A 12,014-nucleotide genomic window follows, 5' to 3' on the forward strand; every position below is an offset into this window, starting at 1 on the left:
CCCCTCCATAAAAGGATTCTGTTTAAGATCTTGCTAATTGCTTTTAGATCCCTCAATAAGACAGGCCCTAGTTACCTTACGAAACGTTTCATCCGATATGACCCCTTGAGAAGTTTGAGGTCGTCCGGTGGTAATCTAATCAATATTCCCAGATTTAAGCTATAAACCAAAGGAGGAAAGACCCTTACAGTCCTGGCCTCTAAGGCCTGGAACGCTATGCCCCTCAGCCTTAGACTTCAGGTACAGGAAACTGCTTTCAGGAAGCATTTAAAAACATGGATTTTTGGTCTGCCAGACGGCTATGCAATGGCCGCCATTTAGACCTTTTTATTTGGTTTGTACACTTGTGTAGCACCAGGATGCTCCTTTCGGAGCGACAGTTAGCGCTTTAAAAATATTCCATACAAATACAAATACAAATACGAACTCCACAGCACCATAATGGCTACACTGAATACTGACAAGTTTGGTACCACACTTCTCAGCACATTAAACCCGCACTGATGCCAGAGTGGGATTTAATGTAAAATGCCCCAGAGGGCATCTTAGAGATGCCCTCCAAAACCCGAACCTACAATCCACGTCTGGGCTGAGTGGCTGCAGAGGCTGCCACACAGCAGACATGTTGCTGGACCCCTGGGTGGAGAGCTGCCCGCTCTTCTGGGCCTGCAACAATGCACATCCTGGGCGAGGTGCTATGTCTCCTCCCCCAGGATGGACAGGGGGAAGCTTCAATGGCATTCCGCCTCTGAGAGCTTCTCCAGACCATTTGCTGTACCCAGCAACTGGCCCCCACCAGACCTACCCCCACACTGGCGGGAAGACTGGCTGGAAAAATTATATCAGGAAGGGGGTGTGCCAACCTTTGCCAACTCCACCCCTCAGGTGGAGGAGGCGAGGTGAAGCACGACCCCGGGCTCCAGCCATCTTGTAGATTGGGAACCCTGCCTACAAGATGTACTTCATTCTAGTCCAGTATATATAGAGCCACTTTCTCACACTTGTCCTTCCTTGATATTTAGCCTTAGTGCTGCTGAGGGTTCAACTAGAGTGAATCTTTATCCCTGGTGGACCCCTGAGTCGACCCTCAGAACCTCAACTCCCACTACCAAATACCTCAAAACCAATAACACTATTTTCCTCCATAGGATAACCTTGACTGTTTTTATGTGAAAAGTTTCTAAGTGTGGAATTTGAAAACCTAAAGAAATTCTTTCAAATTATACTGTTTAATGAAAACGATTTTACTAACCTGTTTACATGAAATGTCCGAGAGTAGTATCCAGGTATACTACTCTGTAAGAAAAGTAATCTCAAAAGTAACCTACCTGTAATCTTACTGATCATCTCATTCAAAGTATATGGACTGTATGTGAAAAGCAATGCATTATCAGTAACACTACTGTAATCAAATCAAAGTACATTCACAATTGCCACATTACTGTTTGGATGCTCAATAAACTAATGCTCGCTTCTAGCACTTGATTTACACAGGGTAATCTGGTTGTGCAATCCAGGCTCACTCCAGGACATGGTATGGGCTAAGAAACTCAGAAACTGACATTTTAACATTTAATTTGAATATCCTTACTGTTATTTACAAACCAAAAATACCTTTTTAGAACTTTTGCTACACAGCTCAGCCAGAAATGCTTAGCACGGTCTGTGTCAGAGTTTCAACACCAAAAGTGTTTTCTACCTCCCATGTGCTATGGCTTTGATATATTGTAGGATACAGTTTGTGCAACTTTAGGTCTTTTCTAAAGTATTCAGTGTTATTTTCTTCAGAAATAAAAAGAGCACGGCTATAGTACCTTTTGGTTGATGTATGTATTTATTGCGCATAACATTAGCTAAAGGAATTTGCTCAAGGTCTCATCCTGTACCTCTGCCATGAACCTTAAAGATGCCGAAAAGCCTACCTCTCAAACAATAAAGCCCTTGCCATGCAAATAATCCTTCTAAGGACCTTTTCTATTGGTGTGCAAGGGCATCCTGGGATGGGGGCAAAGGTTCATCACTAGAGTCGAGAAGTCCTGCAGCCACTACGCTATGTAGGGGACAGTGGCTGTCTTGTATACTAGTTCATCCTAGATCCCCATTAAAATGGTCTGGAGGAATAGATGTGTATAGATTTCAAAACGTACCCATTGCAGTTAAGAGGTACTAATGGCAGAGCCACTCGGGTTGAGGGTGTGTGCAACAGGCACTGCATTACTGTGTGGAGTGGACAAGATTCTAGTGATGATGTGGAATGACCCTCAACTCCAGTAATCCTTATGCTAATTAACCTTGAAAATCAATCAATTCTGGTGTTCTAAGCATGCTGATATTTTTAAATATATTGATCATGTTATAATATTTAACAATTGCAAATACTGGTTAACATATTTGAACTAATTACTTCTGCAGGATATATTTGAGTGCCGGACATGTGGTTTACTAGAGTCATTGTGTTGCTGTACAGAGTGTGCCCGTGTTTGTCACAAGGGTCATGACTGCAAGTAAGTAATGTTTTTATTTTGGTATGACTTCTTAGGTGCTGAATTCTTTTCTTTTTTTTCAAACATATTTATATTGCCATTTTGTAGTGAAATATGACAAATGACATAATCTCAGCACGTCACAAGGATAATAGCAACCTTAGTCTGCGTTAATACAAGTAATGGGGTATGCTCTACCTGCAACCAATATATGCAGTGGTGAGCATTACCCTACCCCAAGCTACCAGTGAACAATGCATAGGCTCCAATAGTGCTTCCCACATTAATTGGTCTGCTCATCCCTATCGATTTTCATGCACGTCTCGCTGTTTATCCTACGTCATTGATACCATAGTGTCTATCATCTTTGCCCCTTGACATTACAGTCCCTACGGGGTAATCTCTGGGCTATCAGGATACAGCATATGACCATCTATCATTTCACAGTGCTCTCCACAAGACTAATAATAATAGTCTCACGACAATAACAAACCCAATTGTCTTCGAGGGAAGTCCCTATGTGCTGAATTCTTTATTTTTTTATTTTTATTTTTTACAATTTTTGGGTAGGGCATCACAAAACTTACTATATTAAATATGCATAACAAAGAGAACTACAGGAAAGTGCTGCATGCATCAGTATAAATACCTATAAATACACCCATCATAAATGAATAATCTATAGAATAATACATTATAGGATTGACTGGTCATGGACAGCCAGTACATCTGATTCCTAATCTCGTAATGGTCCCGAATGCTATTAAATCTCATTTCTAGCGAGCAAATTGTAAGAAGCTGGCTCTGTATATACTATATCAAAACCAGATATAGTGTGCACAGTCCAGTAAATCCCCAAAGGTATAGCAGAGTGTAAAGTAGATAATACCTTACTTTCAATTTAGTGGTAGCTGGGCTTAGCAGTTAGGCTTATCAGAAGGTAGTGTGAATGCACTTTTTGAAATGCACTACTTTCAATACACAGTTGGCAAATGTTTGTATATGCATTAAAAATACTTTACAGGTGCATGAATTACTTTGTGTCAAAGAGATACTTTGTAATATACCCAGAATCAACACTTTGTGTGATGCATTCCTATGGGAGGAAAGACCGGCAAGTAGTTTTCAGGTAAGCACTCGACATATAAGTTCAGTTTTCAGGTGGTTTGACTAACTCTAGGCAAGGGTCGGACCAAAGTAGGGTACTGCACCACCAGCGTCACAGGGGCGGCCGGGTGCAGAGGTTACTGAGTGTAAGGTTAGCCTACGGGAGCTGGGGGCACCTCAAAGAGGCACTGGTTGCAGATAATTACCCACGGTTCAGGGACACAGGCCCTGGGGGTTGAAGCCAGCACTGAAGGGGCCACTAAGTGTCACCAAAGCTGCACCAACTGGGGCACAGGGATGGCCGCATGCAAAGGAGGCATCGGGTGCCCTGTAAGAATCTATGGAGATCCTCAGTGGGAGACCGTGGCTACCGCCTCTGTCCATAAGACTGGCTGAAGGAATCCAACGACTGGAGAGGTGAGTTGGCGGATGCCAAGACACCGTCTGTTTGGCACCCCAAAGCCTGTGGACTGTGGGTGCAGGGGTGTCTTTGGGCATCCGGTTTCTCTCACCAGATCCGGTCGGGGGGACCCTTCAATATTAGGCTGCAGGCGTCCTGGGGACGTTCAAGAGGTTGTTCAACACTGGATCCCAGTTCAGAATCCTCGTTAGAGATGTCACTGGATCATTGCGCCTCCTGTACTCGAGCCGAGTGGGACTGGTGCAAAGTGGTGGGGACTCGTTGCTTTAGGAGGCACTGGGGTCCTTGTGGAGGTTCTTTTTGCAGGGACAAATTGTGTCCACTGGAGAGTCTTTATTGAAGGCAGCTGAGGTCTCTGCAGTTGCTGGAGAGTTGCCTGCCATGGCACATGCAGATTTCTTTGAGCTCTTTCGCTGGAGGAGGAGACAGGCCGGAAGAGCCAAGTCAGCTGTCTTCTTTTAAAAAAAATATGTATTTTTATTTGATGAGTTTATCAATAGGAAAAGCATTTGCACTTTATGAGCATTACAATATATACATGTAGCTACAATCATATAACGCAAGAGCAAGTTCATGAGTATGTGCAGTACAGATAGGTCAGAAAGGGAAAGGAGGAGACAAAGACTAAGAAAAGAACAAAAATCAATAAATACATGGGAATTCTTTCATTTCATAGACTCTTTAACAAGAGAAAGAAAATACGTTGCGGTTCGCCCTTTCTCTTTAAAAAGCATTTTGCTTTGTAATCCAGGTATTCATAGGGGCCCAGATTGCCCTAGCTCTCCTTCTTACGCTGCGGCATTTACACTTGTATAGATCTTTCTCAAGATGATAAATAGCCAGCAAGCGACCCAGCCATGCATGAAATTGAAGGGGATCTGCATCTTTCCAATGTGTGCCAATGAGGAGTCGAATTACCGCTATTGAGACAAAGACAAATTTGTCCTAATGACGGTCGCTCTGCGCCTTCTCGTCACATCCCAGCAGAATTAGCGTTGGAGTTATGTTAATACGCGTATCTATTGCAGCTGACAAGAATTCCCCTATTTGCTTAATCAGTGGATTCTATTTCTCACAACCGTAAAACATGTGTATTATATCTGCTGGCCCTTGGTCACATCGCGGCCAGTTATCATCCTCTCTTTTACCCCACCGGTGTAATTTTGCGGGGGTGAAGTAGAGGTCATATACCGTACAGCAATATTGAGCTTTCAGATTGGCTGCGAGGAACCTCCCTTTAGCGAACGCTAATGAATTCTACACATTGATGTTGGGATCTCCTACTTTAGTAACCCATTTGGTTTCTACTGCCTCAAGGTCATCTGAAAGGGTGTCTATCAACATTTTATATATATTTTTACATATTTTTATATATATATACTTCACTGGGGAGAAACATGGTTTCTATTAACAAATTCCTGTATAGGGAAAATCTCCCTTCGTTGATTTGATTTACAAAGTAGGTAAACTACCTGTATATAAGGTATGTACCGGCCGCTATACCAAATTTTTGCTGCAGCTCAAAACCGACAGCCTTTGAGTAGATATCCCCAACCTTCAATATTCCTTTTTCTTCACATTGCTTAGCTAGGTTATCATACATTGATGCAGGAAAGAGAGGGGATCGCCACCATGGCGTATATCTGTTGTATTTCGGTATCTTTGTGAGCTCTATCATTCTTTTCCATATATTCCAGATTGCAATTATGATCTTAAATTTAGTTTTCTCGTAGTAGCTGGGCTCTAATTGTCGTAAAAGTACTCCTTGTGCATTTCTTCCTATTGCTAGCTCATAAATCGTGGGGAGGTCCCTGTTAACTGCGTGTTCTCTACTACCAACGCCAGGTAGAATCACTAACGCCATTAGCTGTAAGAAAGTTGCATAATAATAATATCAAAGATTAGAGACAAACCATCCACCTCGATCTTGTGGTAGTGCTAGAAAGTTAAGGGAGCGTCACATTTTTGAATACTTCCATAAAAATTGCTAAATATACTGTCTACTTTCTTTAAGTGAATCTTCAATTACTAATGGCATCATTCTAAACATATACAGGACCTTAGGGAGTATAACCATCTTAAGTATGTTGCATCTTCTTATGAGGGTTAGGTGCAGTCTATCTAAATTACGTAGATCTATGCTGATCCCCATGATTGATGAGATCATGTTTATATTCCAGATTGCTTCTACTTTACTACAGATCTTAATGATCTTAATGCCAAGATAGATTACCTCATCTAATGTTCGAGGGTCATTACAAAATGTTTTAGAGTTGCATAGGATCTGAGTTTTCCCTGCATTTAATACATAGCCTGACTTTCGGCCATATTCATGAGCTAAATTGTGAATTGACTGATTGCATTTATTGGGTCAGTAGTAACCACTGCCAAATCATCGACATAGGCCATTTCTTTGTTTCAGATCCATTGCTCTTAACTGGTGTAATTATTTGATCTTGGAGTATTTGCTCTATAAAAATATCAATATAAAGAGCAAATAATATTGGGAAGCAGGGGCAACCCTGCCTTGTCCCTCTTGCAATGTCAATAGGTTTTGATTCTTGACCCATTATATTTAACCTGGCAAAAGGCCTATGATACGTTGCTTTCATTGCTGTCATAAAGCCAGGCCAAAATTCTCTCTGTACCATAATTGTCCACAGATATTGCTATGATCAAATGCCTTCTCGGCGTCTAGGAGGATCACAGCCATCTTTTCACCCGTTGTCTCTGTTATGCCAAACAAGGTTATAGCTTTGTGATATGATCTGTTGTGCTTCTTGTAGATATAAAGCCATGTTGTCAAAATGAAACTAGATGGGCTATGATACCCCCCCCCCCCCCAATCGAGACACGAGAATTTTTTAATAGAGTTTGGCATTGGCTTTCCTGAGGAATATGGGCCTGTATGATGCAGGGTTCCCTTTTTTTAAAAAGACTACTATTTCAGCCCCCTGCCAGGACTCCGGAGGGGTCCCGCTATATTGTATTCTGAGAAACAGGTGTAAAAGCATCAGAGTTATTTCCTCTTGAATTTACTTATATAGATTAAGTGGGATTCTATCAGGACCTGCCGCTTTCCCTGAAGCCATTGATTTCAAAGCTATTAAAACCTCTTCCATCGTAATCTCTTTATCGAGCTCTTGTCGCTGTTCTTCACTGAGCCTACGCTGGTTTCCTAAGGTTAACTCCATTTCATCAGAAAGCATAGGATGGAGGTTGTCCTGCTGGTACAAATCTTGCTAAAACTTTTCAAAGATCTTAATGTCTTAATTCTGTATATCTGAAAGAGACACGTTAGTATTAGATTCCTTACCTTAGAATATCCCCAGGCGTTCAGACTGGATCCGGAAACTTTTGCGTAGCAGTACCCTTGTGCGTCGGTAGGCGCCGTGATGACGTCGTCGGAGTACTTAGACGCCGCCTCCGCGTGCTGACGTCAGTTCTTCTTTTTTCCGTGCCAGCAAGCGCAGATCTGGAAAAAGCAGTAACCCTAGTCAATTTTTGACTAACTTTTTGATCGTTTTTTTGATCATTTCTCAAAGTCTTTCGACTCCGATTGGTGCCGCAGGGATGCCCGGCTTTAAGCACTGCGAGGATTGCGACCGCACGATGTCGGTCACGGATCCTCACCACCTGTGTTTAACTTGTCTAGGCGTCGATCACGACGACGAGGCCTGCTCCGACTGCCGGGCCCTCTCTTCGAAAGCCAGGCGGGAGCGGTCCCGCAGGCGACTCGAACTCCGGCAGTCGGTCCCGCGCCGCGAGAGGTCTCGGTCCCACGGGAGGTCGAGGGACAGGTCGCGGGCTCGGAGCCACCACAGCTCCGAGAGTAGGCCGCACTCCTCCGGGTCGAAGTCGTCGTCAGGTATGAAGCACAAGAAGTCCAAGAGGCGTCATCTCTCTGCGGACTCCACCCGACGCTCGCACGATGCGGCCGGGGGTTCGGGTGACACCGCCAACGCGGCTCCGTCGGAGTCGCGGGCGCCGCGTTCAGCTCCACACCCTCCGGTCCCAGGGCTCAACGCGACGCCGGAGGAGATCGAGCGCTTCCTCATGGCCATGAGGAAACTCTCTCCTCCGACGGGCTCCGCGGCGCCTTCGGGCCCAGCGGACCCGTCTGGGGCCTCTAGCAGGTCGGTGGTTCGGCCCCGACGCCGTCGGATGCTTCGGCCTGATGCCGCAGACGCCTTCGGGCCCGGCGCCGCAGGTTCCCGCTATCCCGGCGCCGCCATGCCTTCGGGCCCGGCGCCGCAGGGTTCAGCGGCCCCGGCGCCTTCGGGCCCGGCGCCGCGGGACGCCGCTAGACCTTCTTCGGGATCTGGATCGTCGCCGGTGGACCTTACGACCTCCCCGGCGTCGGACCATCAGGTGTCGCCTCCGGCGCCGTCCTCGGGCGGCGCCGTCCCCGATGCCCCCTTCATTCCTGTTCCGACGTCGGGACGGCCCGATGGGCGCCGCTCCAGATGTCGTTTGGAGAGTTTCACTTCTATGAGCAGGCCCCATTAGTTGAGAACCCTGAGTTTCAGAAGATGGGTGATGAAGGGGATTGGGAGGGGTCTGAGGACCCTCTGACCCGAGAGTGTCAGTCTCATGAGGACTGGGCAGGAGACCTTGGGGAGGCCAGTGGCCTGGACACCTCTCCAGACACTGGTTTTGTCTCCCCTCCTACCGTGGCTTCGGAGGAGGGGGCAACCTACAGTGTGGTGTTGAGGGCTGCCAAGGCCTTGGGCCTTGAGCTCCCCGTCGCGGCCGTGAGGACTAATCTCCTCACTGAGGTCCTTAAACCGCAGTCAAGCTCGGCCGAGCCTCTGCTGCCCTTTAATGAGGCCTTGACCGACGTTCTTCTGGGCACTTGGTCCAAGCCCGCTACAAGTTCACCCGTAGATAGGAACGTGGCCAGACGCCACCGCCCAGCACCGGGCGACCCATGTTTCCTGTCCACCCACCCTACCCCGGAGAGCCTGGTCATCCAGGCATCCAATTCCCAGACGGCATTCCCGTCGGCACCGCCGGACAGGGAATCCAAGAGGTACGAGCAGTACGGCAAAAAGATCTTCTCGTCCCTTAGTCTGGGACTGCGGTCTTCCAACACCGCATGCCTCTTGGGCCGCTACACCCACTCTCTTTGGGATACGGTTGCGGAAGTGCTGCCAGAGTGTCCGTTGGAGGTACGGGCCAAACTCGGCCAAGCCCTTGTGGAGGGCCGGGATGCAGCCAAATATTCTATACGGTGTGGGCTGGATACCACCGACTCACTGGGTAGGGCGATGGCAACGACGGTGGCGGTCAGACGTCACGCCTGGTTGAGGTCCGCCAACTTTTCGGCCGATGTCCAGAACACCTTGATGGACATGCCGTTTGATGGCCGTCGCCTCTTTGGTGACAAGGCAGACCATGCGCTTGAGCGCTTTAAGGACTCCAGGGCTACGGCCAAGTCCTTGGGCCTCTCGGCCCGCGCCAGCAATCGGCTGCCTTTCATTCCTTTCGTGGCCACGGAAGGGGTGTACCCACATGTGCTGCCAGCCACGCTCCGCAGGGTAATACCCAACGCGGTGGCGGCCGTGGGAACTGCCGTGGGGGGGCAGGGTTCGCCATCACCACCTCCACTGGCGCACCATCACTTCGGACAGGTGGGTGCTGCAGATCGTCCAAAGGGGCTACTCCCTCCCCTTCGAGGCGACTCCTCCAGCCATGCCACCGCAGAACCACCGTGTATCGGGGGATCATTTGCAACTTCTGCAGGAGGAAGTTACGGCCCTCTTGGCCAAGGGGGCCATCGAGTGCGTTCCTGGGCCAGAAGTAGGGTGTGGTTGCTACTCCCACTACTTTCTGGTACCCAGGAAGGGCAAAGGGGGCTTACGCCCTATCTTGGACCTAAGGAACGTCAACGGCTTCCTCCGGAAGGAGAAGTTCAAGATGCTGACACTGGCTCAGGTCCTAGCTGCCCTGGACCCAGGAGACTCGATGGTAGCGTTGGACTTGCAGGACGCTTATTTCCACATCCCCGTCCTTCCGGCCCACCGGCGCTACCTGCGGTTCACGGTTGGCCACGAGCACTTTCAGTATACCGGGCTCCCCTTCGGCCTTACCAGCGCCCCACGGGTGTTCACAAAGATGATGGCGGTGGTCGCAGCTCATCTGCGCAGGTTAGGGGTTTCAGTCTTCCCCTACCTCGACGACTGGTTTTTGAAGGTGGGCTCGGCCCAGACAGTCGTCAGCCACCTCCAGACTACGGCAGATCTCCTGCACCGGCTGGGGTTCTCCATCAATGTGCCGAAGTCACACCTGTGCCCCTCTCAGAAGCTCCTTTTCATCGGAGCGGTTCTCGACTCGGCGCGGTTTCGGGTTTATCCACCCGAACAGCGGGTCCGGGATATTCAGGCTCTGATTCCCATCTTTCAGCCGTTATCCCGGGTCCCGGTCAGGTTGACGCTGCGGCTTCTGGGTCTGATGGCCTCCTGCATCCTGCTGGTGCATCACGCCAGGTGGCGGATGCGGGCTCTGCAGTGGGACCTGAAGTTTCAGTGGGCCCAGCATCAGGGCAACCTATCGGACCACGTCCTGATCTCGGAGGGCACTGCGAGACAGCTGCAGTGGTGGCTCACGGACCGCGATTGGGTCAGCGGCAGATCCCTCTCCCTTCCCCAACCGGAACACGTAGTTGTGACGGATGCGTCCCTCCAGGGCTGGGGAGGCCACATGGGAGAGGCGGAGATCAGAGGCCTCTGGTTTCCGGCGGAGGCCCGGCTCCACATCAACCTGTTGGAGTTACGGGCGATTCGTCTAGCACTGAAAGCATTCCTCCCCTCTGTCCGGGGGAGTTTAGTGCAGGTGTTCACGGACAACACCACCGCCATGTGGTACTGCAACAAACAGGGCGGGGTGGGGTCGTGGACCCTTTGCCAGGAGGCTCTGGGCCTCTGGCAATGGCTGGAATGCCAGGGCGTGACCCTAGTGGCTCAACACCTGGTAGGTTCTCTGAACAACAGGGCGGACAAGCTCAGCCGTCGGTGCATGATGGATCACGAATGGCGTCTGAACTCGGACGTGGCGCAAGGCCTCTTTCAGCAATGGGGAGAGCCTTGGTTAGATCTATTCGCCACCGAAGAGAACGCGCAATGTCATCAGTTCTGCGCGTTGGAATTTCCAAGGCGGCACTCGCTCAGAGACGCTTTTCGTCGCGAGTGGAGCTGCGGTCTACTGTACGCCTATACCACTTCTGCCCAGAGTGCTGAAGAAGATCAATCGCGACCGGGCCCAAGTCATCCTTGTGGCTCCGGACTGGGCTCGAAGGTACTGGTATCCAGAGCTACTCAGTATGTCAGTCGATCCCCCGGTTCGTCTGCCTCTTCAGGAGGACCTTCTGTCGCAGCAGCAGGGGACGGTCCTCCACCCGAACCTGTCCAGTCTCCACCTCCATGCTTGGAGATTGAGCGGCGACAGTTGAGGCCATTTGACTTGCCTCCTGAAGTCTGTAACGTCATTCTGGCAGCCAGGCGTCCCTCCACAAAGTCGGTATACGCCTGCAGGTGGAACCGATTTGTTGCATGGTGCACAGCAAAGGCTGTGGATCCTCTTGCTGCCCCTCTTTCTGAGGTTCTTCTCTTCCTTCTTTCTCTTGCCCAGCAGGAGCTACCTTTCTGCCCTTTCAGCCTTTCTGTGGCTGCCTGATCAACCTTCTTTGTTCAAGTCCCCTATTGTGAATAGATTTCTAAAAGGCATCACACACACATTCCCTTCTGTTCCGTTTGTGATGCCTCAGTGGGACTTGAACCTGGTTCTTAAGTTTCTGATGCGCGCTCCTTTTGAGCCACTTCACAACTGTCCTCTCTGCCTTCTAACTCTGAAGACTGCTTTCCTGGTTGCCATCACCTCTGCCAGGAGAGTGAGTGAGCTCCAGGCCCTTTCTTGTACTCCACCTTTCCTTTCTGTCCATCCCGTACTAAGCCATCTTTCCTGCCCAAGGTTGTCACGGCCTTCCACATCGGGCAGTCTATCAC

General features: G+C 49.1%; 1 protein-coding gene across 19 annotated transcripts in view; it reads left to right on the forward strand.

Annotated features, from left to right (window-relative positions):
- The window catches only part of UBR5 (ubiquitin protein ligase E3 component n-recognin 5), a 2,132,574-nt gene that overhangs the window by 974,415 nt on the left and 1,146,145 nt on the right, over window positions 1-12,014 (forward strand). For all 19 annotated transcript variants that reach the window (XM_078686916.1, XM_078686920.1, XM_078686919.1 and 16 more), the window contains one exon: window positions 2,413-2,504. In XM_078686916.1, coding sequence (XP_078543042.1) covers window positions 2,413-2,504 — 92 coding nt within the window. The remainder of the gene's footprint in view (window positions 1-2,412; window positions 2,505-12,014) is intronic.

This window comes from Lissotriton helveticus, chromosome 4_1, assembly GCF_964261635.1.
Source record: "Lissotriton helveticus chromosome 4_1, aLisHel1.1, whole genome shotgun sequence".
Taxonomy (NCBI): domain Eukaryota; kingdom Metazoa; phylum Chordata; class Amphibia; order Caudata; family Salamandridae; genus Lissotriton; species Lissotriton helveticus.